Source organism: Aspergillus candidus (assembly GCF_002847045.1).
Source record: "Aspergillus candidus strain CBS 102.13 unplaced genomic scaffold BDW47scaffold_28, whole genome shotgun sequence".
In the NCBI taxonomy this organism is placed as follows: Eukaryota; Fungi; Ascomycota; class Eurotiomycetes; order Eurotiales; family Aspergillaceae; genus Aspergillus; species Aspergillus candidus.
This window is the reverse complement of record NW_020194033.1, coordinates 27106-48668: the sequence shown is the minus strand read 5'-3', so window position 1 is coordinate 48668 and position 21563 is coordinate 27106. Positions and strand designations below refer to the sequence as shown.

The 21563-nt window shown below is 52.1% G+C and overlaps 7 protein-coding genes across 7 annotated transcripts; 5 read left to right on the top strand and 2 right to left on the bottom strand.

Moving 5' to 3' along the window:
• Positions 1 to 19: 19 nt before the first annotated feature.
• rsmA (putative bZIP transcription factor (Fcr3)) lies at positions 20 to 1685 on the bottom strand. The gene is made up of 3 exons (XM_024812930.1): positions 1345 to 1685; positions 1032 to 1276; positions 20 to 955 (listed from the first exon to the last, which is right to left on the bottom strand). The coding sequence occupies exons 1-3, from the start codon at positions 1477 to 1479 to the stop codon at positions 424 to 426; spliced, it is 912 nt and encodes a 303-aa protein (XP_024671226.1). The 5' UTR covers positions 1480 to 1685; the 3' UTR covers positions 20 to 423.
• Positions 1686 to 1873: 188 nt separating this feature from the next.
• Positions 1874 to 3393, top strand: BDW47DRAFT_107135 (deubiquitinase OTU2). Its single transcript, XM_024812929.1, has one exon. The coding sequence runs from the start codon at positions 1898 to 1900 to the stop codon at positions 2876 to 2878; it is 981 nt and encodes a 326-aa protein (XP_024671225.1). The 5' UTR covers positions 1874 to 1897; the 3' UTR covers positions 2879 to 3393.
• Positions 3394 to 3662: 269 nt separating this feature from the next.
• On the bottom strand, positions 3663 to 7628 carry BDW47DRAFT_38615 (DNA-dependent ATPase RAD26; the record flags this gene model as incomplete). The annotated part of the gene is made up of 3 exons (XM_024818880.1): positions 7176 to 7628; positions 7052 to 7125; positions 3663 to 6997 (listed from the first exon to the last, which is right to left on the bottom strand). Exons 1-3 carry the CDS (start codon positions 7389 to 7391, stop codon positions 3664 to 3666), a joined length of 3624 nt encoding a protein of 1207 aa, XP_024671224.1. The 5' UTR covers positions 7392 to 7628.
• Positions 7629 to 7685: 57 nt separating this feature from the next.
• Positions 7686 to 9165, top strand: BDW47DRAFT_107130 (uncharacterized protein). The gene has a single exon (XM_024812928.1). The coding sequence runs from the start codon at positions 8391 to 8393 to the stop codon at positions 8922 to 8924; it is 534 nt and encodes a 177-aa protein (XP_024671223.1). The 5' UTR covers positions 7686 to 8390; the 3' UTR covers positions 8925 to 9165.
• A 155-nt stretch (positions 9166 to 9320) lies between these two features.
• Positions 9321 to 11467, top strand: BDW47DRAFT_107126 (3-oxoacid CoA-transferase). The gene is made up of 8 exons (XM_024812927.1): positions 9321 to 9632; positions 9712 to 9996; positions 10094 to 10280; positions 10332 to 10713; positions 10767 to 10798; positions 10846 to 10963; positions 11024 to 11245; positions 11306 to 11467. The coding sequence occupies exons 1-8, from the start codon at positions 9344 to 9346 to the stop codon at positions 11438 to 11440; spliced, it is 1650 nt and encodes a 549-aa protein (XP_024671222.1). The 5' UTR covers positions 9321 to 9343; the 3' UTR covers positions 11441 to 11467.
• A 427-nt stretch (positions 11468 to 11894) lies between these two features.
• BDW47DRAFT_126410 (uncharacterized protein) lies at positions 11895 to 12185 on the top strand (the record flags this gene model as incomplete). Its single annotated transcript, XM_024816548.1, has 2 exons — positions 11895 to 11916; positions 12037 to 12185. The coding sequence occupies 2 exons, from the start codon at positions 11895 to 11897 to the stop codon at positions 12183 to 12185; spliced, it is 171 nt and encodes a 56-aa protein (XP_024671221.1).
• A 1889-nt stretch (positions 12186 to 14074) lies between these two features.
• Positions 14075 to 21463, top strand: BDW47DRAFT_132091 (P-loop containing nucleoside triphosphate hydrolase protein; the record flags this gene model as incomplete). The annotated part of the gene is made up of 6 exons (XM_024817479.1): positions 14075 to 15554; positions 15630 to 17063; positions 17119 to 17455; positions 17527 to 19190; positions 19243 to 20010; positions 20073 to 21463. The coding sequence occupies 6 exons, from the start codon at positions 14075 to 14077 to the stop codon at positions 21383 to 21385; spliced, it is 6996 nt and encodes a 2331-aa protein (XP_024671220.1). The 3' UTR covers positions 21386 to 21463.
• Positions 21464 to 21563: the final 100 nt, after the last annotated feature.

Genomic DNA, 21563 nt, shown 5'->3' with positions numbered 1-21563 from the left:
AGATGGACAGATAGCATTGTAAAAGCAAGTAAATGTGTCGTGTCAAATTGTGAACCCAGATGGGATGGATATATCGTATAACTAGAGCATGAAATAAAAGACCGTGGTCGAATGGTGAATCTCCCATAACTCCGGGGCCATTGAAAAGTAAAGAAGGATTGTCGGACATTCGCGCACATCTTTGACTAAGATGGCGAAGAGATGTCTGTACAGTCCCAAAAGAAGCAAGAATAGGAATGAAACCAACACATCCAAATCACACCAGAACCGTCCTTGAAGACCCCATAGTAGAGCTCTGTCGCCACATGCACCATACCATACCATACCATCACATACCGCTGAACCAAACCAAACAACCAATAAATAACAAGCGTAAATCGTAGCCGAAATCAATAAAAAAGGAGACGCAAGAGGAGCAAGGAATCATATCAAATCATCCTTCCCCTCCGCAGCAACCTCCTCAATCGCCGTACGAACCGCCCCCACAGCAAACGCCGGTCCCCGCCCATCACACTGCGCCATACCCTTCAACCTCGCCGAGATAGCCTCGATATCAACGAGCCCCTTCTTGAAGAGCTCATGGTTCTGAATAAAGTCCCACGTTGCACCCGCATCAAGAAGCCTCTCGCCCGTAATCTTGCACACGGCGATGCGGTGGCGCGGGGACGCGTCCTCCCCGTCCGGACCCCCATCGGACGAGAAATCCGTGGGCCTATACTGCATCGGGCCGGTGGTTGTGGCGGTCGGTGGTGGTGAGGGCTGGCTTGGGTTTCGGGCGTCGAGGGATTGGCGGGAGGTTGCGCGAAGGATCTCATTCTCGGTGCTGAATCTGGCGAGGTCGTGCTTTAGACGCTCGTTTTCGGCGAGGATGGCGCTGGATTTGTCTTGCAGGGAGGTGACTTTGTCTTCGAGGTCGCGGACGTGGCGCTCTTTGCGTTCGCGGAAGGCTCTTTGGCTGTGGTTTGGGGGAAGAAAGTGGTGTTAGTTTGCTCACTTGTTGATACGGTTGGATAGTTGTGTAGATGACTTACGCGGCGCGGTTCTGCGCTTTGCGCTTCGTCTGCGCCGGCATAGAGGTGTCCTTCTCTTCGCTGCTGCTGGGTCCTAGACCCCCGGCTTGGTCCTCGGTGCCATCGAGGGATGTCACTTCCGTGTGGCTGTTGCGAAAATCGTTGCTAGAGGAGGACTGTTTCGAGAAAGACTCTGGGGGCGATTGTGGCGGAAGGGCGTAGGACCCCGGGGGCGGCTGAAACGCTGGATCGAAGGTTTGATAGTTCTGTCAGCGGTCAGCATTAATCTCATCCTTAATTTGGCGCGACAATCATTCCATGAGGCAAGGCGCACCAACGAAGCTAGAGTCTCCTGGATGTCATCGGGGCTCGAGATCTGGTTGTTCTGGTCGGGGGCCGCTGCTCCATTGAACCCGTAAAAGGGCGGGTACTGTTGAGACTGCGGGTTCGAGTAGTATGAGTAGTCCATTTCGCGACCTTTGATTCAGACGAACATCAATCGATGGTGGAGGATGAAGGGTGGCGGCAGAGAGAGAGATTGAAGGCGGACGGAGGAGAAACCATACATGGCTGGACCGACGTCAATGCGATAGGCCTGCCTGAGGCGGAGAATTCATCCCCCGCCGATTGCGATCAACTCTTCCCCCCTACGACTAGATCTATTGGAGTGATGCGGAAATTGGAAGTCTGGTCATATGTAAATGAGAATTACCCTCGAATTATAGAAAGTAATAAAGCAGAGGCGAGTCTGTCGATCGAGTCGTGAGACAGAGTCAGTTTATAGAGCGATTATGTCATCCGCCCTGCTGTTTTGTCGGAGATATCGCGGGGTTCGTTCTTTTTCACCTCATCCATCCTCTCGCCTCGAACTGAGCGTCTTCACCAAGATGGACGAACTACTAGCCAAACACCGCAAGGAGCAGAAAGACCTCCAGGCTCGCATCACGCAGAAGAAGAAATCCGCAACGAAGAAGACGCGCAAAGGAATCAACGACGAATGCGACCGCCTCCAACGAGATGTCTCCGAGCGACACCAGGCAGAAATCGCCCAGTTAAATGGAGATTCCACCGAGCCTGTCAATGGGATCGAAGACCTGAACATCAACGATGGCGATGACAGCAAAACCACAGACAAAGAAGACTCCACCACCTCCTCCCAGACGCCGACGACCGATTCCCCCGCCGACACATCATCCGCCTCGCAATCCTCCACTCCCCGACAAAAGAAACCCAACCGTCAGAAGGCGCGTCTAGCCCGTCGCGCCGCCGAGCAAGCCGCCCAGTCGGAAGTCGCCGCAGAAGAAGCCTCGAAACAGACCGACCACCGGGGGAATGAGCGGGAAGTGATGGAGGGGGTGTTCAAGCGTCTGGGGCTAAAGGAAATCGAGATCAACCCCGACGGACACTGTCTTTACTCAGCGATAGCATGCCAACTTGAAGGGTCCGGACTCGGGCTGAAGCCAGACCCGGAGCGGATGCCGCTGCAGGGGCCGACACAGGCGCGGGTCGAGAACGTCGCCTCGGCCCAGCACGACGGCTACCGCGCGGTGCGGGCAGTGACGGCGGACTTTATTACCGAACATGCGGACGACTTCCAGCCGTTCATGGAGGAGCCTGTCAGCCAGTACACGCATAAGATTAAGCTCACAGCTGAGTGGGGAGGGCAGCTGGAACTCTCCGCTATTGCGCGCGCGTACGGGGTCGATATCAATGTTATCCAGGGAGATGGGCGCATTGAAAAGGTCGAGTCTGGGGATTTGGAGAAGTTGGATGAGGAGGAGAGACGCAAGCGCGTTGTCTGGATGGCCTACTATCGGCATACGTACGGCCTTGGGGAGCACTATAATGCGCTTGTGCAGAAGACCTAAACGGATCCCCACACGGGTGACGGTGTATGTGGACTGGTTGTCGAGGAGACGAGAGAAATGATGGATTTTCAAATACCTCCCGAGAGGTTTGAACAGAACCACGCTGGTTGTTGGTGCTGTGTCCTCACTATCGTGCCGGGGTAGATCACATATGGACTGCTCTGCTCGTCTCGGGCATATCTACTGGTCATACTCTGGGCTAAACCGTTGTCATTACGCTCGCTCTGGGGACTTCCATACGTGCTGTCTCATCAAGTGTGTATATGAGCAAAGCATTGATGACTCGGATTCTGGTGGTGTCAATCTCGACCTGGTCAACCCACGATACATACCTCTTCGAATTGAGCGCACAAATTACGGCCTCTGCTCGGGGCAAATACAAATAGGCTAGTGTGCTGTGAGAAGGACTCAATCCACACTTTATATAGCTGCATCACCATGTTTAGATACTAGAAGCAACATGGACTGGAGTATTATGGTTGTATAGAGAATATTATGCATATGCAAAGAGAAACCAAGTGATTTTCGCTATCTATGATATAGGACATATGTTTATGACTGAATAGATGATGAATAAGATAGATGCGTTCTAACTCCAGCTCTTCCAAGCCCATGGGTATTTCAATCGTTCGATGAGAGGCAAACTCCGAGAAAAGAACCAGTCGACCACATTATTTCGATGGTCGTTAAAAAACCAAAAAACCAAAAAAAAAAAAAAAAGAAAAAAAGAAAAAGAAAAGAAGCGCGCCCAGAAAATTACCCAAGAATAGAATAAGAAAAGGAAGCTACGTCCGTTTCGCATACTCCGGCTTCAATACCCACCTCCCCCTCCCATTGCGCCCCCCCTTCTGCAGCACGGCAATCGTCTTCAGCATCTCCTTGAACTCAGCAGACCGCTGCGGCGTCGTGCAATAGCGGTTAAAGTGGTCAATGAGGTTCTGCGTGAAAACAGCCCCACCATGATTCATAATGAAATCGCGAATCAACGTGATGAAGTCCATCCCGCTAGGCGTCCTAGCCGGCGCAGGGCTATTACTTCCACTTCGCGACGACGACGGCGTCGGCGTGCGCGCAGACAGATTCGCAAGAAGGCTAGCCGAGGACGGACCCGCGCCAGCTCGTCGGGCAGCGCTGCTGCCCCCGCGCCCGCCGCCAAAGGGTGCGCTGGTGGGGAGGCGGCGGTGGTCTTCAGGGCGGCCAGCAAGACCGAACTGGCCTGTCCATGTTGGGGTGCCGATGGGGACGGAGCGTGCGGCTTCGCTTGCGCGCCGGAGTTCGTCCGCTGCTTCGGCGGCTACGCGTTTGGCTTCTGCTTCGATGATCTTGGGGTCGGCTTTGACGACGCGCTTGCCGCCGATGATTTGGTCGTGCTCGAGGGCGGAGTGGACTCCTGAGCGGGAGAAGATGCCTTCCATGATTCGAGACTCGGATTTGTCGTCTGGGTTGGTTAAATCTTGGTTGTTTGACTGGTCTGGGTCGCCTTGGAATTGCTCCATTGAGGAGACGCCTACTACTTTGCTGATGTCTTTCTTCTCGTCTTGGGCGGCTGATGCGTCGGGTTGGGCGGTGGTGTCGTTCTTATTGTCGTCGTAGGTAACTTCGACGTCTTTGAAGATTTTGCTGGTTTCCGTTGCGCCTTGGGAATCTTCTCCGAGGGAGAATAGGTCGTGCATATCGCTTAATTGGAATGTCTGGCGTTGCTTAGGGTCCTTGAGGATCTTGTTGGTGAGGAACTGTTTGAAGATTTGCCGGTGGTAAATCTTCTCTTCAATGGTCCCGGCCGTCATCAACCGGTAGATGGTGACTTCACGTTTCTGTCCAAGCCGCCAAGCACGTTCTCGAGCTTGGATGTCCGTGGAGGGATTCCAGTCGGGGTCATAGATGATGACTCTGTCCGCGCCGGTGAGGTTGACGCCCAATCCCCCTACCTTCGTAGTAAGTAAGAAGACATGGATGTCTGGATCGTTATTGAATTCGTCCACCATAGACTGCCGTTGGTGAATGGGCGTGGTGCCATCCATTCGACGGTATTTGAACCCAGATAGCCCCCTAATGAACTTTTCCAGGATATCCAGCATGATCCGATGCTGCGCAAACAGCAACGTCTTATGACCCGTTTCTCTCCAGAGTTCCAAAAGCGACTTAACGACCTGCATCTTGCCAGATTTGGAGCCACTGCCGTAGTTGGTTTGGGCTGACTGCAGTTTGTGACCTTGAAGATCGGGATGGTTGCAGATTTTCCGTAAGATATCAACTCCGTACAGAACTTGCCTGCGTCCCCTGAGGATAGACTGCATCTCCTCTGAGCCCAGAAACGCGGTGTACGCCTGTCTTTGTATCTTGGTCAGTTTGCAGAAAAGCACTTGTTCGCTCTTTTTGGGAAGATCCGCCGCCACATCGATCTTGAACCTCTGCAAAAGATAAGGGCTGATCGCATCTTTCAGCGTCTCTGCACACTTGGCTGCAGTCTGCACCTGCAGGTTGGAAGCGTTGGCGTATCCACCTTGGCGGATAGGGAACTCGAACTGGTTTCGGAAGTTGATCAGCGTCCCCAGACGCATAGGATACACAAAATCGAACAGCGACCAGAGCTCTGTCAGATTGTTCTGCATCGGCGTTCCTGACAGGATGACGCGATGCGGGGTCCGCAGCTCCTTGCAGTGTATTGTAATGGAGGTGTTTGGATTGCGAATTTTGTGGCCTTCATCCAAAACAGCACATCCCCATTCTATTGGGATCAAAAGAGGCGCGTATGTCTGTAAACCAGAGTAGGTAGTTACCAGAACATGACCTTCTTCCACCACTCGTTTCACGACTCTTCTGCCAGCTCTCAATCCACTGGACATCCCACGCGAGCCAGCAGAGTTCCACTGCTCGTATAACAACGCATCTTCTCGCCTGCTCTCGTTGCGAATGTTAACCATCCCACTACCGGAGGTGTGGAGGATAGACACGCGGAACGCCGGCCACCAGCGGTGGAATTCATTGACCCATTGTTTCATGACGGTGGCGGGACACACCACGATGACCGGTTTCGAGAGCTTCCCACTGTAATGGAGGCCGGCGAGAAACCCGATGACTTGAATCGTTTTGCCGAGGCCCATCTCATCTCCGATGATCCCTCCTACTTGCTGTTGGTGCAATTCCCACAGCCACTGAACGCCCGTCTTCTGATAGTCAAACAGAAGGGGGTGTACATCGCCGGGTAGGCGAAATCCGTTGTCGAGGTCTAAATCCGGCACGGTGGGATGGGGCTTGAACCATTCTTCGGACGCGTTGTCGTCCATCTGCTCAGCGCCATCCCCGGCTGGCCTCTGCTCCGCCAACACACGCTCCCGAGCTGCGCTCCGGGAACTGACCCATCCTTGAAGCCTTGCTTGGTAACCCTTTTCGTTCCCGTCATCTACGCCGCTGAAATCTTCCAAGTCGTCCACGGCTTTCTTGGTTTTGCTTCGTGCAACAGGCCGTTCTCTCGTCTCTTCGGGTTCAAATTCTTCGTCTTCGGAAATTTGACCTTCCGATTCCACGTAGCTTTCTGACCCATGATCTGAAGGCGCTTCTTCGGGAAGAGGTCCTACATCTTTCTCCGAGTCTTCTCGTTCCCCAATAGAGGCTGTTGCGGCGCTGTCCTCCTGCAGTCTGCGTCGCTTCGTGGGGCGAGCCGCACTTTCCGTCGTCTTTGACTCACTCGCTTCATCGAACCCAAACCCAGGACGAACAAGGTTTCGATGAGAAACCGTCGGCCGCTTCTCCAACTCCTGAAGTGCCTCATTTTCATCGCGCTCATCTTCGACGTCAATGAGAGTGTCACGAAGACTGGCAAGAGGACCATCGCTGGTACCGGTCCTCATTTGCGAAAACGGCGTAATCTTTCCCGTCCGAATGAGATAGTCGCGACGCGATTCATGAGGCATTCGCCCCGAGCCGGTGGCCTGGGTGCCAGTCTCTTGATCGCGCTGCCTCCCGTCGATGCGGTCTTGAATGTCTTTGAGGTCACCTGTCAACTCCTCGTTGCGCGCCTCTAGCCTTTCTAGATCATTTTGTATACGAGTCCGGGCTGACGTCCCCACCGGTTGGGAGAGACGTTGGTGTAGTCTCAGGATTTGTGATTCCAATTTCCTGGTGGAACATTATCAACGCCTAATCCAGAGAGAACATCGACGCGCAACATACTTTTTCTCAAGAACGGTCTTTTCTAGTCGCTTGTGATCCCGCTGGTCGGCCTGCTCCATGAGCAGTTTATCCGCCTGCATCCCAGTCAGAAGACCCATCATTCCAAACCCGGGGGATCATATACCTGATAGGAGATATCCCTCTCGAGATCATCTTGGTCACGGATGTCGGTATGCAGCTCCCTGAGACGGCTGGCCTCGTCTCTCGCGGCGGGAATGGATTCATTTGCAGTAGATTCTGGCGCCTCTGATTGGCCTGTATCGGGGCGATCGGCTGTGTCGACCTGCGGCCCTTGCTGAGGCGCCTGGTCCTCACTCTGGGGGTCGCGCTCTTCCTCCATGATCCTTCTCAAACTATGAAATTGATTGTTTGAAGGGAAATCCCTCAGACAGCGTCAGAAACTGGGATACCCGGAGCGATGGTGAGGCTGTAATCCGTCCTGAACGATGGATGACTCGGCCTGTCGCCGCCTGGGGCGGTCAGGTGACTTGACTGGGTTGTTTGTCTGGTTTGTAAAGTGACGTCATTGTTGATGCTTCAAGCCTGAATACATCCACGTTGGTGGGCTTCCTTTCACTGCTGAGGAGTCTTGCTTGCTTGAATTAGTAGCTTGAGAGTCTGGATTATTTCTTTGGTCTTAATGCACATACTGTTTGACAGTGGGTTTTGGTTGCTCACTCCTCTCCAATAAAGACATCCTACCGCTTCGATATATTTCCGCTACCTAGTGCAAACACAGACTGACGCCAACCAAGGAGAACTGTCTTTGATTTATTATACTAAGCAATACTGCTTTACTCTAAATTTTCAGGGTACTAACCCTACGAAAGTTTATCCTGGTGTGGCGCGATTTGTTGGGAAACGCCGATAGATACTAATAAAGGTTACCATCCGCCGTGCTCCTGCGAGGTGCAGATAGGTTGGGACATTGAACCTATACTGCCTGAAGGTTGGCCTCGAGCCAACTTTCCCCGCTCATGGCCAAACTGTTGAGAACTGTGTGGAACATTCCCCGACGCCAATAGGTGCGGAAGTGATGCCGATACACCAATAGCACGTCCAAACCCTATATATGCTCCTCGCAACGTCATGTCTACTCAACCATGAAGTACTTTCGAGATGCTTCCGACCTCGTCCGCGATGACCTGCATAGCCCTGGCCAGATTGCCCTATAGAACCACTGTTCATCCATAGTTCCAGACGAAGACCCCGCCTGCGTCTACATGACATACGCACACAGAAGCCAGAAACATCTCCTCCCACCTACACCATCGCCGGTCATGTCAGAATCCTGAACTGCCCTCTGACCGTCTCACGCGCCTACCCCAGTCCGACCACCATGAAGCTCAGCATGAAGCTCAGCTTCCTCACCATAGTCGCGATAGTAGCACCTGTCATGGCCCTACCCGGCGACATCCATCATAGGTATCGCTTTTTCGAAATGCCCCCGTCGATCGCCCTCCCGCCGTCCCTGTCTCCAATCTCCACCGGGACGGGCCCCGTTCGACACGCAGACCAAATCAACTATTACCACCGGGTGCCGTTAAACGCAAGTGTCCCTCAACCGCCACTCATGGGAACTGCCATCGGAACAGCAGTTCCTTCTCCGAGTAGGCCTCCCACCACCGCTTCCCGAACATCAAGCTCGACGGGGCCCTCTTCCTCGACCGCTTGCCCTTCCAGGGTGACCGATTTGACGCCGATCGTGACTGGGGACATGGCGGCCGCTCGAAAGCGCTGGGCGCTCCGAAGAGGGCACCCTGAAGGCGCATGCCCTGGAACGACCCCCGACGATGGTCCGGTCAACCTGCCGTTTGGTCCTGGTGAACCTGCGGGTGGCTTTTCCATAAGTGTCGGCGCACGTGCTGTCTAATAGGGCACGTGCTATCTAATAGGTGACAGGATGTGGTGCGCATCCATTTCTGGTCCGTTGGCTTGTATACAGGTGGTTAATTTGGTGAAAGGTGTTGAGAGGACGCAGTCGATGGGCCAGCATGGTAGCGATTGGGACTTTCCCAGTGTCGACTGGATCTTCTCCCGCGTGTCATTTTTTGTACTGTGATAATCTGGAGGCAAACTTTGAATCTGACGATGTTACTTCACCGAAACAAAAACCAGCAATTCGTAGAAAAGACTTAAATAAGCCGACCAACAACGCGCAAATTGACCCACAGTAGATCGGAGATAAACCCGATCGCCGAGGGCTGCCTCAGGACTCTTCATCTCACCGTGTCTGTATTGCTTCAACTGTCATATCATTGCCTATCTCAGTCCCTTCGCATCCATTCCATCATGGCAACACTCCATGTCCCGGCTCAGGTCTTACTGCGGAGAACAGCGATCGTCGCACGCCCCCGAGTTCTCGCCACAGCAGTCCCTAGAGCCAGACAGCGCTCGCTGTTCAGGGTAACAAGCACCAGCATCAAGGCAGCATATTCCACCGCGCCATCAGTAAACTCCAAAGTCCCAAAAATAGACAGAAGCGCCTCCAAACTCTTCAAAACCGCAGACTCAGCCGTCGCAGACCTCCAAAGCGGCTCCTTGATCCTCAGCTCGGGGTTTGGACTATGCGGGGTCGCGGGTGAGTGGATCACCATTAACCCCCCGAATAGTGTGATTCGAGAACCCCCTGGTGACAAACGACTTATCCATTTATATAGAAACCCTGATCGCAGCCATCGCGCGTCGAGGCCGCCAAGACCTGCATTCCTTGACGGCGGTGTCTAACAACGCGGGCGTCCCTGACAAGGGCGGCCTCGCGACGCTCATCCAGACGGGCCAGGTCAGCCGGCTGATCCTATCCTATCTGGGGAATAACAAGATCTTGGAGAAGAAGTATCTGGGGGGAGATATTGCTGTTGAGCTGTGTCCGCAAGGGACGCTGGCGGAGAGGATACGGTGTGGGGGCGCTGGGATTCCGGCGTTTTTTACGCCGACCGGCGTTCGTATGTTTTCTTTTCTTTTTCTTTTTCTTTTTCTTTCATTTGATTGTATATGTTTTGCTGGGGTGAGATACGACTCAAATTGTTCTGACGTCGATAGATACATTCCTGCAAGATGGAAAGATCCCGGCCCGGCTGGACGAGTCTGGCAAGGTGTTGGAGCATGGTCGAGTCCGCGAGACGAGGTCATTTAACGGCAAGACATACTTGATGGAGACAGCGCTCACAGGGGATGTTGCCATTCTCCGCGCTTGGAAGGCTGATGAAGCCGGAAACTGCGTGTTCCGGTGAGTTGGACTACATTGAAAGAACGATTGACAATTGTTGACGTTGACTAGCTACACTACAAAAGCCTTTGGACCCATCATGGCCAAGGCAGCAGCCCTGACCATCGTTGAAGCAGAGAATATTGTGCCGGTAGGATCTATTGATGCAAATGATGTCGATCTTCCTGGCATATTCGTGAACAGAATCGTTCCTGCGGCCGAAGACAAGCACATTGAGATCACAAAGCTGCGGTCGGACGACCAAGCGAGCGAGGGTAAATCTGCTCCGGAGGCTGCGCTGGTGCAGAGGAACAGAATTGCCCGGAGGGCTGCAAAGGAGCTCAAACAAGGGTATTATGTCAATCTGGGCGTTGGCATTCCTACCCTTGCGCCGTCTTTCTTGGCTGAAGATGTCAAGGTGTGGGTACAGTCGGAAAATGGAATTTTGGGAATGGTGGGTTTTCGAATCATTGAACCTGATGATGCAGAGAGCTGAGAGCTATATAGGGCCCGTATCCCACCGAAGACGAAGTTGACCCGTAAGTTCACCTCACCTTATTTTTTGTCAGCGGCTAATCGCTTACAGGGATATCATCAACGCCGGCAAGGAGACCGTGACTCTGGTACCGGGAGCCTCGATATTCGACAGCAGCGAGTCCTTCGGCATGATCCGAGGCGGTCATGTCGACGTCTCCATCTTAGGTGTATGTCCTACCATATCTAGATACCATGACGACAGTTAAACTAACGAATCACAATCACAGGCCCTCCAAGTCAGCGCGAAAGGCGACCTCGCCAACTACATGATCCCCGGCAAAGTCTTCAAAGGCATGGGCGGGGCCATGGATCTGATCTCCAACCCGGACAAAACCAAAATCGTGGTAGCCACCAGCCACACGGCCAAGGACGGGTCCCCCAAGATCGTGGGGGAGTGCAGCCTGCCTCTGACAGGGGCGAACTGCGTTAGTACCATTATTACGGACCTTGTGCGTATCATCCCACTAGCCTTATTTGGATGGGGAAGCCACTGACATTGATCCAACCAGTGCGTGTTTGAGGTCGACAGGGCACGAGGCCAGCTGACGCTGACGGAACTTGCGCCGGGCGTGGAAGTGGAGGAGGTGCAGGCGAAGACGGGGGCTTCGTTTGCTGTTGCGGCGCAGCTGGGGCTGATGGAGTAGGTGGCTGGTAGTAAGCAGAGCCTCGCGTGGTATATAAATATTACTTTATATATCTATCATCTTCCAGGATGACGTTAGACATATACAACCTTCTAAAATTAACACGAATAAAAGTCGACAGGCCAAATATGAGGAATAAATACTAGTCAAATGAGTCACGGTGACCAGTCCATTAGTGGCTCGCCGACCCAAACTCTATCATATTCACGAGGGGGTTCATCATCCGATATGTTTCCAGTTTCCACCCAACCAGCCCCGCCTGATCTTCCATTTTCATACTTCCCGCCAACTAGTTTACTGTCTTTCTGCCCTAACTCGGTGGCTGTCCGATCTGGTTCTTATAAGAAGAAGTCACCACTGACTATTGCCACATCTACAACAATCTCAAACCCACCTTACCACTACGCCACTCTACACCACACTACATCCACTTTACTATACAATATACATAAAAATGCCCAGCACCGACTGTCTCCGTACGCTCCTCCCCTCCCTGATCCATCCTATATCCCGCCACCACCACGGCAGCAAAAGAAAAAAGAGAGAGCCACCAATACCAATACCAACAAAACGTCCGATGTCTGACGTTACTACAGAACCCTCCCTCACCCCCGAGGAGCGATCCATCGTCAAAGGCTACGGCGGCTGGACAGCCTTCATGCAGAGCTTTCTCCTGAAGCCGTCGGAGAACGACGACGTCGAGGAAGCCAAGGCTATCTTGAAGGGGTTGGCGGTAGGGGAATAATTTCCCTGATTTGATCAGGGATAGCAGGGTTTGAGAAGATGACGGAGAAGAGGGCGCTGGAGGGGTAGGATTTTTTTGATTATTGATTTATTTTTCAGCCTGTTTTCGTTAGTCCAGGTTCGTTTGTTTGGGAAAGGTTTGCTTGTTGGATCTGGTAGCAAATGATAGGTCTTCTGTGTCTCGAACTACTGGGGCTGGGGTGGGGATCGGAAATGAGGCAGGCAGGGATCGTCTGGCTGAGATCATATTGATACCATGTTGTTATTGAATGATATTTAGTGATTTTCTTGATGTATATATTTCTTATTTATTCTACACTATGGTTGGGAAAATACTGTTTATTTCTTGGCTACAATATTCTATAGTATATACCCCGTAGAAGGCTGATTGTTCATGCAGATCGGTGGATATCAAAATGACGCTATCAAAATTGCCCAGAGAGTGGGTCAGGATGGAGATTACTCCGCCATACTAGGTCGTATACTGTGTTATTCTTGTAAACAGTTGTCCCAAACCGGCACTATATATGTGTATACATGTTCATATATATATAGTGTGATTCTGTAGCTATCACCCTGTCACTATACCCTATGGTGCATGTCAGTCTATAATATATTTTGGCAGCCCTCAGGTAATGATAGAATGCTTTTCTTCGTTGTGTTTGACATTCACTGTGTCGAGTGTGTGGGTTGTTACCCTTGCGTTCCTCCTTTCCTCCTTCCCGTCAATCAACCCATGGTTGACTGTCTGTCATCCTCTCGATAAGGTAAGCCTTACTTGGAGATCGCGTTGGAAGGAACCTCTCTGCATATCGTATGTACGCGACTGCAAACCTCTAGGATGCTTCTGTCAAAAGCCTACTGCGGCATATAGGATCTCACTATCCTGTCTGGTATATTGTGTGGAAACGTATGATGAAAACAAGTCAGAAATGGTCCATACTGATGATATCCAATCTCCTGAAATGGTTGCAGATGGTTGAGATACAAGATGGTTCAATATGAGGGAAAGGACTCTGTAGGTCAGCTGACACGCCCACTGCCTGTAGGTACTCACTTCCACATGTTTTTCTCCTATCTTCGCATCAGATGCGGAAGTTGTCCTGGACCATACTTGATCTTTCTCCGTCCTTTCTTTGCCCCGTAACCACAGGACACGGATGTCATATTGCTTGTTCTGCCACTAGTCATGACCGACTCGTCCGGAACTATGTGAGTACCCAGGCCTGCTTGGATCTTTGAGAGCGTTCGTTCTAAGTGGGCCAAGTGGCGTCATGATCTAACACCAGGGAGATATTTATAGCCATAGCATATACGTCGATCGCGATAGGATGTCATATCCCAGTATCAGCGACTGGGCCCATTCAATGGGCATTATCCGGATGATAACATATCCATCCTAAGATATCATTTGCGGAGAAGTACGGGGATGCTGCGGCGACCACCGGGTTAGTATGACCAACGCATACTTTACCTATGCATGTCCCTAGACATGTTTGTCTTCCACCTCATGCCCAACAGCGCCCACTTCGTTTGGTTGCACCGGATAGGCGGGAGATTGGGTCATCATGCGCTGGTGTGGTTAGCAAAGCGCGCTGATATGCTCGCTTTCATGGACTTATTGGATGATGTGAATCAGGGCAAAGTGAGGGGCGTTTAGCGCATGCGGGAGGCATGCCGCTATATCAGATGGCAAAGCAACACATCTAGGGTGTATGACTGCATGGCGGGGATATATCATGGCTGTCGTCACGGCGCGAGGAAGTCATTATCCTAGTTCTAGGTTGGCTGCTAATCGAGGTTCTTTGACGGGGTAATACTTATAACTCTGATTTTGCTCGTTTACTGATTCCATTGTGGGCGATTCTATCGTGGTCAAATACCGATCCAATGCCTCCATTGGACGCTCGGTCGGAGCGGTTGATCAGGTTCTACAGAGATGTTCTTGATGGTAAGGTGGAAATCCGCAGCGTTAATGACTTCAAACGTTTTCTGGAAGGTCTGTTTCATCACAAAGACCCCGGCGAAACGATTGAGCGACTCGTCGCTAGACCCAAAGCCCTGGATGCCCTTCGTGGTGGACTACGACTCGACATCACTCCGCCGTTCATCAACCAATACACGGCGAAGTTTGTCCGCTACCTAGACGATCCCAAGGTGAAACTGCTCTGCAATGGGCAATATCTGGAGCAAATCCTTCTTATCATCGCCGAGCCACGCACTGTGTGGCTAGCTTTTCGCGACGCGCTGACCCATCGTAAATTAGACCAGGATGGTGTCTTGGCCCTGGCCTGGCTGACGACAGAGCTGCTCTCATTACCAAGGTCATCCGGTGTCGACGTCATGGCTGATGCCCAGTGCATCGTGGACGACCAGGAAATCCACATGTCTTCCTCCAGCGAATTGCGAAATCTGGGACACAAGATCCGGTACCTTCTGCAGATGAAATCTTCCGCAAAGACGACCGGACAACCAGGGGGTAGTATTGCCGCTGGTGGACGCCACGACAACGACTTTCCAGACTTTCGCCAAATTGCCATTCTTCCGACCGCGGACGAATTTGCCTGTGCCGAAAGACCCTTCTATCGTCGTGCCGACGAGGTCCTTGAATTAGTGGGTGATCAGCGCGTCGCCGGACACCTGGACAATCAGTTTCGCCTTCTGCGAGAGGACATGATATCCGATCTACGTGAAAGCGTGCAAGTCGCGCAGGGTAAGAAGAAGGGTCATCGACCAACCCGGCGGCTGGGGAATCTTGCCCTTGATTCAGTCGCCTGCCGAGATACGGGTAAAAGACATCTGAAACCATGTGCCGTCGGGGTCACCTGGAGGACTGGACAAGAGACGATTCGAGAGATGACTGGTAAAGTCCGTAAAAAACACCTTAAGAAAAGTCCTAACACCCTGAAGCACAATGCCCTTGGCTGTGTGCTTCGGGCGGACGAAATTGTGGCCTTTGCGACGATCGAACGAGACATCGAGTCGCTCGCGCTCAAGACTCCGGTTCTTAAGCTACGGGTCTCAGGACAAGATGCACTCAAGAAGTGTCTCTTATACTTGAAGATGTACAACGACGTCGACTTTGTCCTGGTGGATGCGTCGGTCTTCGCATACGAGCCGATCCTGAAACGGTTGCAGGATATGGCCATCCTTCCGCTCAAGGAGGAGCTGTTTCTGTACGAAGACGGCAATCCTGTTGGCATGTCGGGCTTGGTGCCCGGCAGGCTTGTCTCCAAACTAGAGGGAAAGGTGGACAGCGACATCTCAGGCCCCTTGGGCATCGATAAGCCTGTCCAGATTGACCGGTCGCAACTCCAGTCTCTGATTACAGGTCTCACGCAGAGCGTTAGCCTGATACAAGGCCCCCCAGGTATGGCCAATTCGCATATTATATCTACCCTATTGGTCGTTTTTCTGATGTAGCAACCGGCCGACTGATTTATAGGCACCGGGAAATCTTTCATCGGCGCACTGCTGGCGAAAGCTTTCCACGATCAGACGACGGAGAAGATCCTAGTGATGTGCTACACCAACCACGCTCTGGACCAGTTCCTGGAGGATCTGCTTGACATTGGAATCAAGCACAGTTCGATCGTCCGGATAGGTCCAAAGTCAACCCCTCGTACTGAGCCTCTTCTTTTGAAGGAACAAAGTGCGAATTTCAAGCGGTCTTCCCAAACATGGAATAAGATCAATGCCGTTGAGAGCGATGCCAGCGAACAGGAATCTGACTTGATAACGAGTTGCGCAAGATACAAAGAAACGGGGGCTAATGCCGCCTCGATTCTAGAATACCTCGAATTCGAAGATGAGGAGTGTTTCGAGGCCCTAAGTGTTCCTGAAGATGCGAACGGCATGACCATTGCTGGTAAAAAGGGGCGGGCCATCAAAAAAGACCACCTTTACAAGCAATGGATAAGGGGCCAAGGGCCCGGGTTTTTCAAGGATTTGATCCCTTCGAGCTGTCGAGCTGTGTGGCAGCTGGACCTGCCCGCACGTCAGGAGAAGAATAGCATGTGGACCCGAGCTTTGTTGGAGGAACAGGCTTCAACGTTGGGAGCCCACGCATCCCAATTCAATCGCTCACAAAGAATGCTAGATACCCTTCGGAGAGATAAGACTCGACACATTCTGGAAAATAAACGGATAATTGGCTGTACCACGACAAAAGCAGCCATGTTCTTCGATGAGATTCGCCAAGCAGCACCTGGGATCATTCTGCTTGAGGAAGCGGGAGAAATTCTCGAGTCCCATGTTCTTGCAGCGATGACCGAGAGCACCAAGCAGCTGGTCATGATCGGAGATCACCTTCAATTGCGACCAAAGGTGAATAATTACGCTCTTACCCGAGAGAAGGGGGAGGGATATGAGCTCAACGTCTCGCTATTTGAAAGATTGATCCACGCTGGGTACCCCCACACAAGACTTCGAAAGCAGCACCGAATGTGCCCGGAGATCTCGACATTGGTTCGTGGGTTGATGTATTCCGACCTGGAAGATGGTGCAAAGACACGGGATCGCCCGCCACCGCGAGGCCTGCAGGACCGCGTTATCTTCATCCAGCATGAGCAGCCAGAAGTGAACTTGAGCAATGTTTCCGAAAAAGGGGACGAGGGCTCTACACAAAGTAAAAGCAATCTTTTTGAGGCTTCGCTCGTCTTAAAGATCGTAAAGTACTTGGGACAGCAGGGTTATGGTACTGACAGGGTGGTCGTGCTGACCCCGTATCTGGGCCAGCTCCATCTTCTCAGGGGAGAATTGAGCAAACAGAATGATCCAGTGTTGAATGATCTGGATTCACACGACCTGATTCGAGCGGGTCTGATATCACAGAGCAGTGCGAATCAAGGGAAGCGTCCAATCAAGCTTTCCACGATCGGTAGGTGGAATCAGATCCGGTTGCTGACTACCAGGCGCTGACATGGAATGCAAAGATAACTACCAGGGTGAAGAGAGCGATATTGTCATTGCGTCACTTACCAGAAGTAACAAACAAGGCAACATCGGATTCATGGCAGCACCTGAGCGAGTTAACGTCCTGCTTTCTCGCGCCCGTGATGTTTTAATCATGATTGGAAACTCCGATACTTTCTTATCGAGTAGACAAGGGAAAAAATGCTGGAAACCGCTATTGGACCAGCTGAAGACCAATGGCCATATCTACGATGGACTGCCTGTCAGGTGCGAGCAGCACCCCCGGACTACCGCCGTCTTGAAAAATGCTATAGACTTCGACAAGGAATGTCCAGACGGTGGCTGTTCTGAACCCTGGTACCACAACCCCTCCATTACCCCCCGCGGCCAAAATCCGCTTGATACGGCAGTACTGACACTCATCAAAGTGGCGTAAAACTGAACTGCGGTACCCACGACTGCCCCTCTAGATGTCACCAGCTCTCAGATCACTCAAAAATGAACTGTCCCACGATGGTGGAATGGAAATGCTCTCGTGGACACCGCCGTACAGCCCCCTGTTCCAAGACTAGGAGCGCATGCGGAAGTTGTATCAACGAAGACCAGGAGCAACAACGCAGACGCCAGAGAGATCTCCAGCTGGATGCAGAGCGTCAAAGAAAACAAAATGAATATGCGGAACAACTTGCTGAGGCGCAGTCTGAGATTGCTCATCTAAAGCGCACTCAGCGAGACGCCTGGGACGACGTGGAGCGACAGAATATTCTCCGTCAGCATCAACAGGAGATCGAGAATCTGAAGTCTCCCAAAACTCGGAATGTCCCGCAACAGCTCATATCCCCAATACGTACGACCAACGAAGTGAACGTCACGAATGCCGGGGCACAAATCACACCGCCAGCGACCCCTGAATCGACATCTGGTCAGCCGAGCACCGATGTGCAAGAGGATCCCAGCGAGCCCCAAGAGCCCGAGGCATCGTCGCCATCAGAAGATGACTGGGAATATCAAAAGCAGTTTATGAATGCTAGAAGCAATGAAATCGATAAGCTGATGGCAATGATTGGACTCGAGTCTGTCAAAGAGAAGTTCTTGGCCATCAAAGCCAAGGTCGATATTGCCGTTTCCCAAAATGTCAAGCTTGACCGTGAGCGGTTTGGAACAGTGTTGCTTGGCAACCCCGGCACGGGTAAGACGACAGTAGCACGACTGTACGCGAAATTCCTCGCGTCCATGGGTGTGATACCTGGGGCAGAATTCGTCGAGACAACAGGTTCCAGGCTGGCGAATGACGGTGTCTCGGGATGCAAGAACATCCTCGACAAGATTCTGGAAAATGGCGGAGGGGCTATGTTCATCGATGAGGCGTATCAACTGACCCAGAGCAGTTTTGGAGGCACGCAAGTCCTCGACTTCCTCCTAGCCGAGGTGGAGAATCTCACCGGCAAAATGGTATTCATTCTGGCCGGGTATCAGAGGCCTATGGAAAAGTTCTTCGCTCACAACATTGGCTTGCCGAGCCGTTTTCCACATGAGCTTAAATTCCACGACTATGACGACGGCGAGCTGCTGAAGATTTTAGGACGAGGAATCGAGTCGAGATGGAGACAGCAGATGAAGGCGGAGGGTGGACTTGGGGGGTTATTCTGCCGCGTTGTGTCTCGCCGTGTTGGACGAGGTCGTGGCAGCGAGGGATTTGGAAATGCACGAGCCATTGAGAACGTCATTTCTAAAATTGCCGACCGCCAGTCTGACCGACTGAAGAAAGCGAGGCGAAGATCCAAGTCTCTAGTCGACAATTTCCTTCTCACGAGGGAGGATCTGATTGGACCAGAGCCAACCCAAGCTTTGGAGGGTTCGAAGGCGTGGAAGACACTGAAAGCGATGATCGGTCTGGATGCCGTCAAAGAGTCGATCCAAGCACTCCTAGGTACCATCAGCTGGAACTACAAGCGGGAGCTCAGTGAACAACATCCCATCGAATATGGCCTGAACAAGGTCTTTTTGGGTTCTCCCGGCACCGGGAAAACGACCGTGGCGAAGCTGTATGGTCAGATCTTGGTTGATCTGGGGTTGTTATCCAACGGAGAAGGTGAGTATATTGATGCCAGCTTGTCATCGGGCTATCTGACAAAACTCGGTAGTGGTAATCAAGAATCCTTCCGATCTGATCGGGAGTGCAATGGGCGAGTCGGAGAAAAACACCAAAGGAATTCTCTCTTCGACAGCGGGCAAAGTCCTGGTGATTGACGAAGCCTACGGTCTCTTCGCGGGAGGGACCTCCACCGAAGGAACCTCCCAAAGCGACCCATACCGAGCTGCCGTTGTCGACACCATCGTGGCCGAAGTCCAGAGTACGCCCGGTGAAGATCGATGTGTGCTACTCCTGGGTTACAAGGACCAGATGCAGCAAATGTTTCATAACGTCAATCCGGGTCTCAGTCGACGGTTTCCCATTGACCAGGCCTTTGTATTCGAAGACTTCACCAAGAAACAGATGGATTCTATCCTGACACTGAAGCTTAAAGGGCTTGACCTTGGGATCACCGAGCGTGGCCGGGCAGTGGCACTGGAGATGATCGAGCGTGCCCGCAACCGCCTGAACTTCGGGAATGCAGGAGAGATTGATATCCTCCTGAACTCTGCTAAGATGCGTCTGCAGAAGCGGATCTCTTCCCTGCCGGGTGTCGATTATGCATTAGCAGCCGTGTTTGATGCCCCGGACTTTGACGAGGACCATGATCGCGCTGATAGAGAGGCCAATGTTGCAGAGCTGTTCGAAGGCGTGGTGGGGGCCGAGGATATAATTTCCAAACTGGAAGACTACCAACAACTCGTGAGGCGCCTCAGAGCTCTAAATATGGAACTTGGTGAGGAGGTACCTTACAACTTCCTCTTCCGCGGGCCACCAGGTAAGTAGCTATTACCAGTATCTTTCAAGCTGGTCGTATCCCCAAATTCTGATGTGTTATAGGCACGGGAAAAACAAGCACCGCAAAAAAGATGGGCCAAGTTTACTACAACATGGGTCTACTAGCCTCAACGGAGGTAGTGGAAGCCTCCGCGACGGACTTGGTGGGTCAATATGTAGGACAGACAGGTCCGAAGACCCAAAAACTGCTCGAGAATGCCCTCGGCAAAGTCCTTTTCATCGACGAGGCATATCGTCTGGCCGAGGGAAATTTTGCCAAAGAAGCAATGGACGAGCTAGTCGACTGTATTACCAAGCCTATGTTTTTCCACAAGCTGATCATCATTCTCGCGGGCTATGACGATGAAATTAACAACCTGATGTCCATCAACCCGGGCCTAACCAGTCGATTCCCTGAGTCTATACAGTTCCACTCTTTATCCCCGAGACAATGTGTTCAGCTCCTGATCACTCTCTTATCTAAGCGGCAGAAGAGCGTCAGCTCCAAGGAAAACGGAGACGTGGGTTTTGACCTAGGTGCACTGGAAAGACCGCAGGAGACTTTTGTCACGACGGTGACCCAGCACTTCGAGACGCTTTCCCATACAACCGGGTGGGCAAATGCTCGCGATGTTGAAACTTTAGCAAAGTCTATTTTCCGAAAGGCCTTACAGACTAGTGGTGTCACCGCCGTGGTGGTGACAGAATCGCATGTACTGGAGGCTCTTGGCGACATGGTCAATGATCGAGCGTCCCGCGAGAAACCATTACCCAAGCGACTGTCTCTTTGCCAGGACGGCACAGAGAAGACCCAACCCGCCCCGCTATCTCAAACCTCGCATCGCCCCAAGATGAGCACACCGAGCATTCAATCCTCGTTGCTAGAAAAGATCGAAGTTCGCGAAGAGCACGACGAAGAAACGCAGCACCAACTGGTGGAAGCCGAAGCCAAACCGCGAGATGCTGGCGTCAGCGATGAGGTCTGGTATCAACTACAGAAAGACAAAGCCGCGGCCCTCGCCCTTGCACAGGAAGACGCAAAGCAGCAGGAAGCCGAGGCAAGGGAGCGGGAGATTCTCCAGAAAATGAAAGAACCGGTTATTGCTCCCCCTACCGCTCCCGATGACGAGGACAAAAGACGCCACGAACAAGCTCGACTGCAGCGTTTGGCTCAACTTCGCGAGCAGGAGGCGATTCTTAAGAAGCTTGAGAAGGAGAAAGCCGCGAGAGAGGAAAGGCAGCGGCAGGAGGAGAAAGCACAGAAAAAATTGAGAGAAATGGGGGTGTGCCCTGTAGGTTATCGATGGATCAAACAAAACGGTGGTTATCGGTGTGAGGCTGGGGGTCATGTAGTGTCTGATGCACAGCTGGCATAGAGTTGACTATCCATCGACCCTCTGTGGTCGACTACTGTGCCTCACTTTTCATGTGCAATTGATTGTTGGAAAATCAGTCAGGCTATGCCCTATACTAATCGTTGATCAACGTTTTGCCGTGGCAGTCATGAGAGTATTAGCACGATAGATCATAGCTCTCGATATTGATGGATATCAA

What these genes read in the sequence shown, in the direction of transcription:
- BDW47DRAFT_107130 (XM_024812928.1), top strand. Translation starts at nt 8,391, where the DNA reads ATGAAGCTCAGCATGAAGCTCAGCTTCCTCACCATAGTCGCGATAGTA.
- BDW47DRAFT_107135 (XM_024812929.1), top strand. Translation starts at nt 1,898, where the DNA reads ATGGACGAACTACTAGCCAAACACCGCAAGGAGCAGAAAGACCTCCAG.
- rsmA (XM_024812930.1), bottom strand. Translation starts at nt 1,479, where the DNA reads ATGGACTACTCATACTACTCGAACCCGCAGTCTCAACAGTACCCGCCC. An exon ending in AGGAGACTCTAGCTTCGTTG is followed by an intron (nt 1,277 to 1,344) that starts GTGCGCCTTGCC and finishes GACCGCTGACAG; the next exon opens with AACTATCAAACCTTCGATCC. An exon ending in AAAGCGCAGAACCGCGCCGC is followed by an intron (nt 956 to 1,031) that starts GTAAGTCATCTA and finishes CCCAAACCACAG; the next exon opens with CCAAAGAGCCTTCCGCGAAC.
- BDW47DRAFT_107126 (XM_024812927.1), top strand. Translation starts at nt 9,344, where the DNA reads ATGGCAACACTCCATGTCCCGGCTCAGGTCTTACTGCGGAGAACAGCG. An exon ending in TGGACTATGCGGGGTCGCGG is followed by an intron (nt 9,633 to 9,711) that starts GTGAGTGGATCA and finishes CCATTTATATAG; the next exon opens with AAACCCTGATCGCAGCCATC. An exon ending in GCCGGAAACTGCGTGTTCCG is followed by an intron (nt 10,281 to 10,331) that starts GTGAGTTGGACT and finishes GACGTTGACTAG; the next exon opens with CTACACTACAAAAGCCTTTG.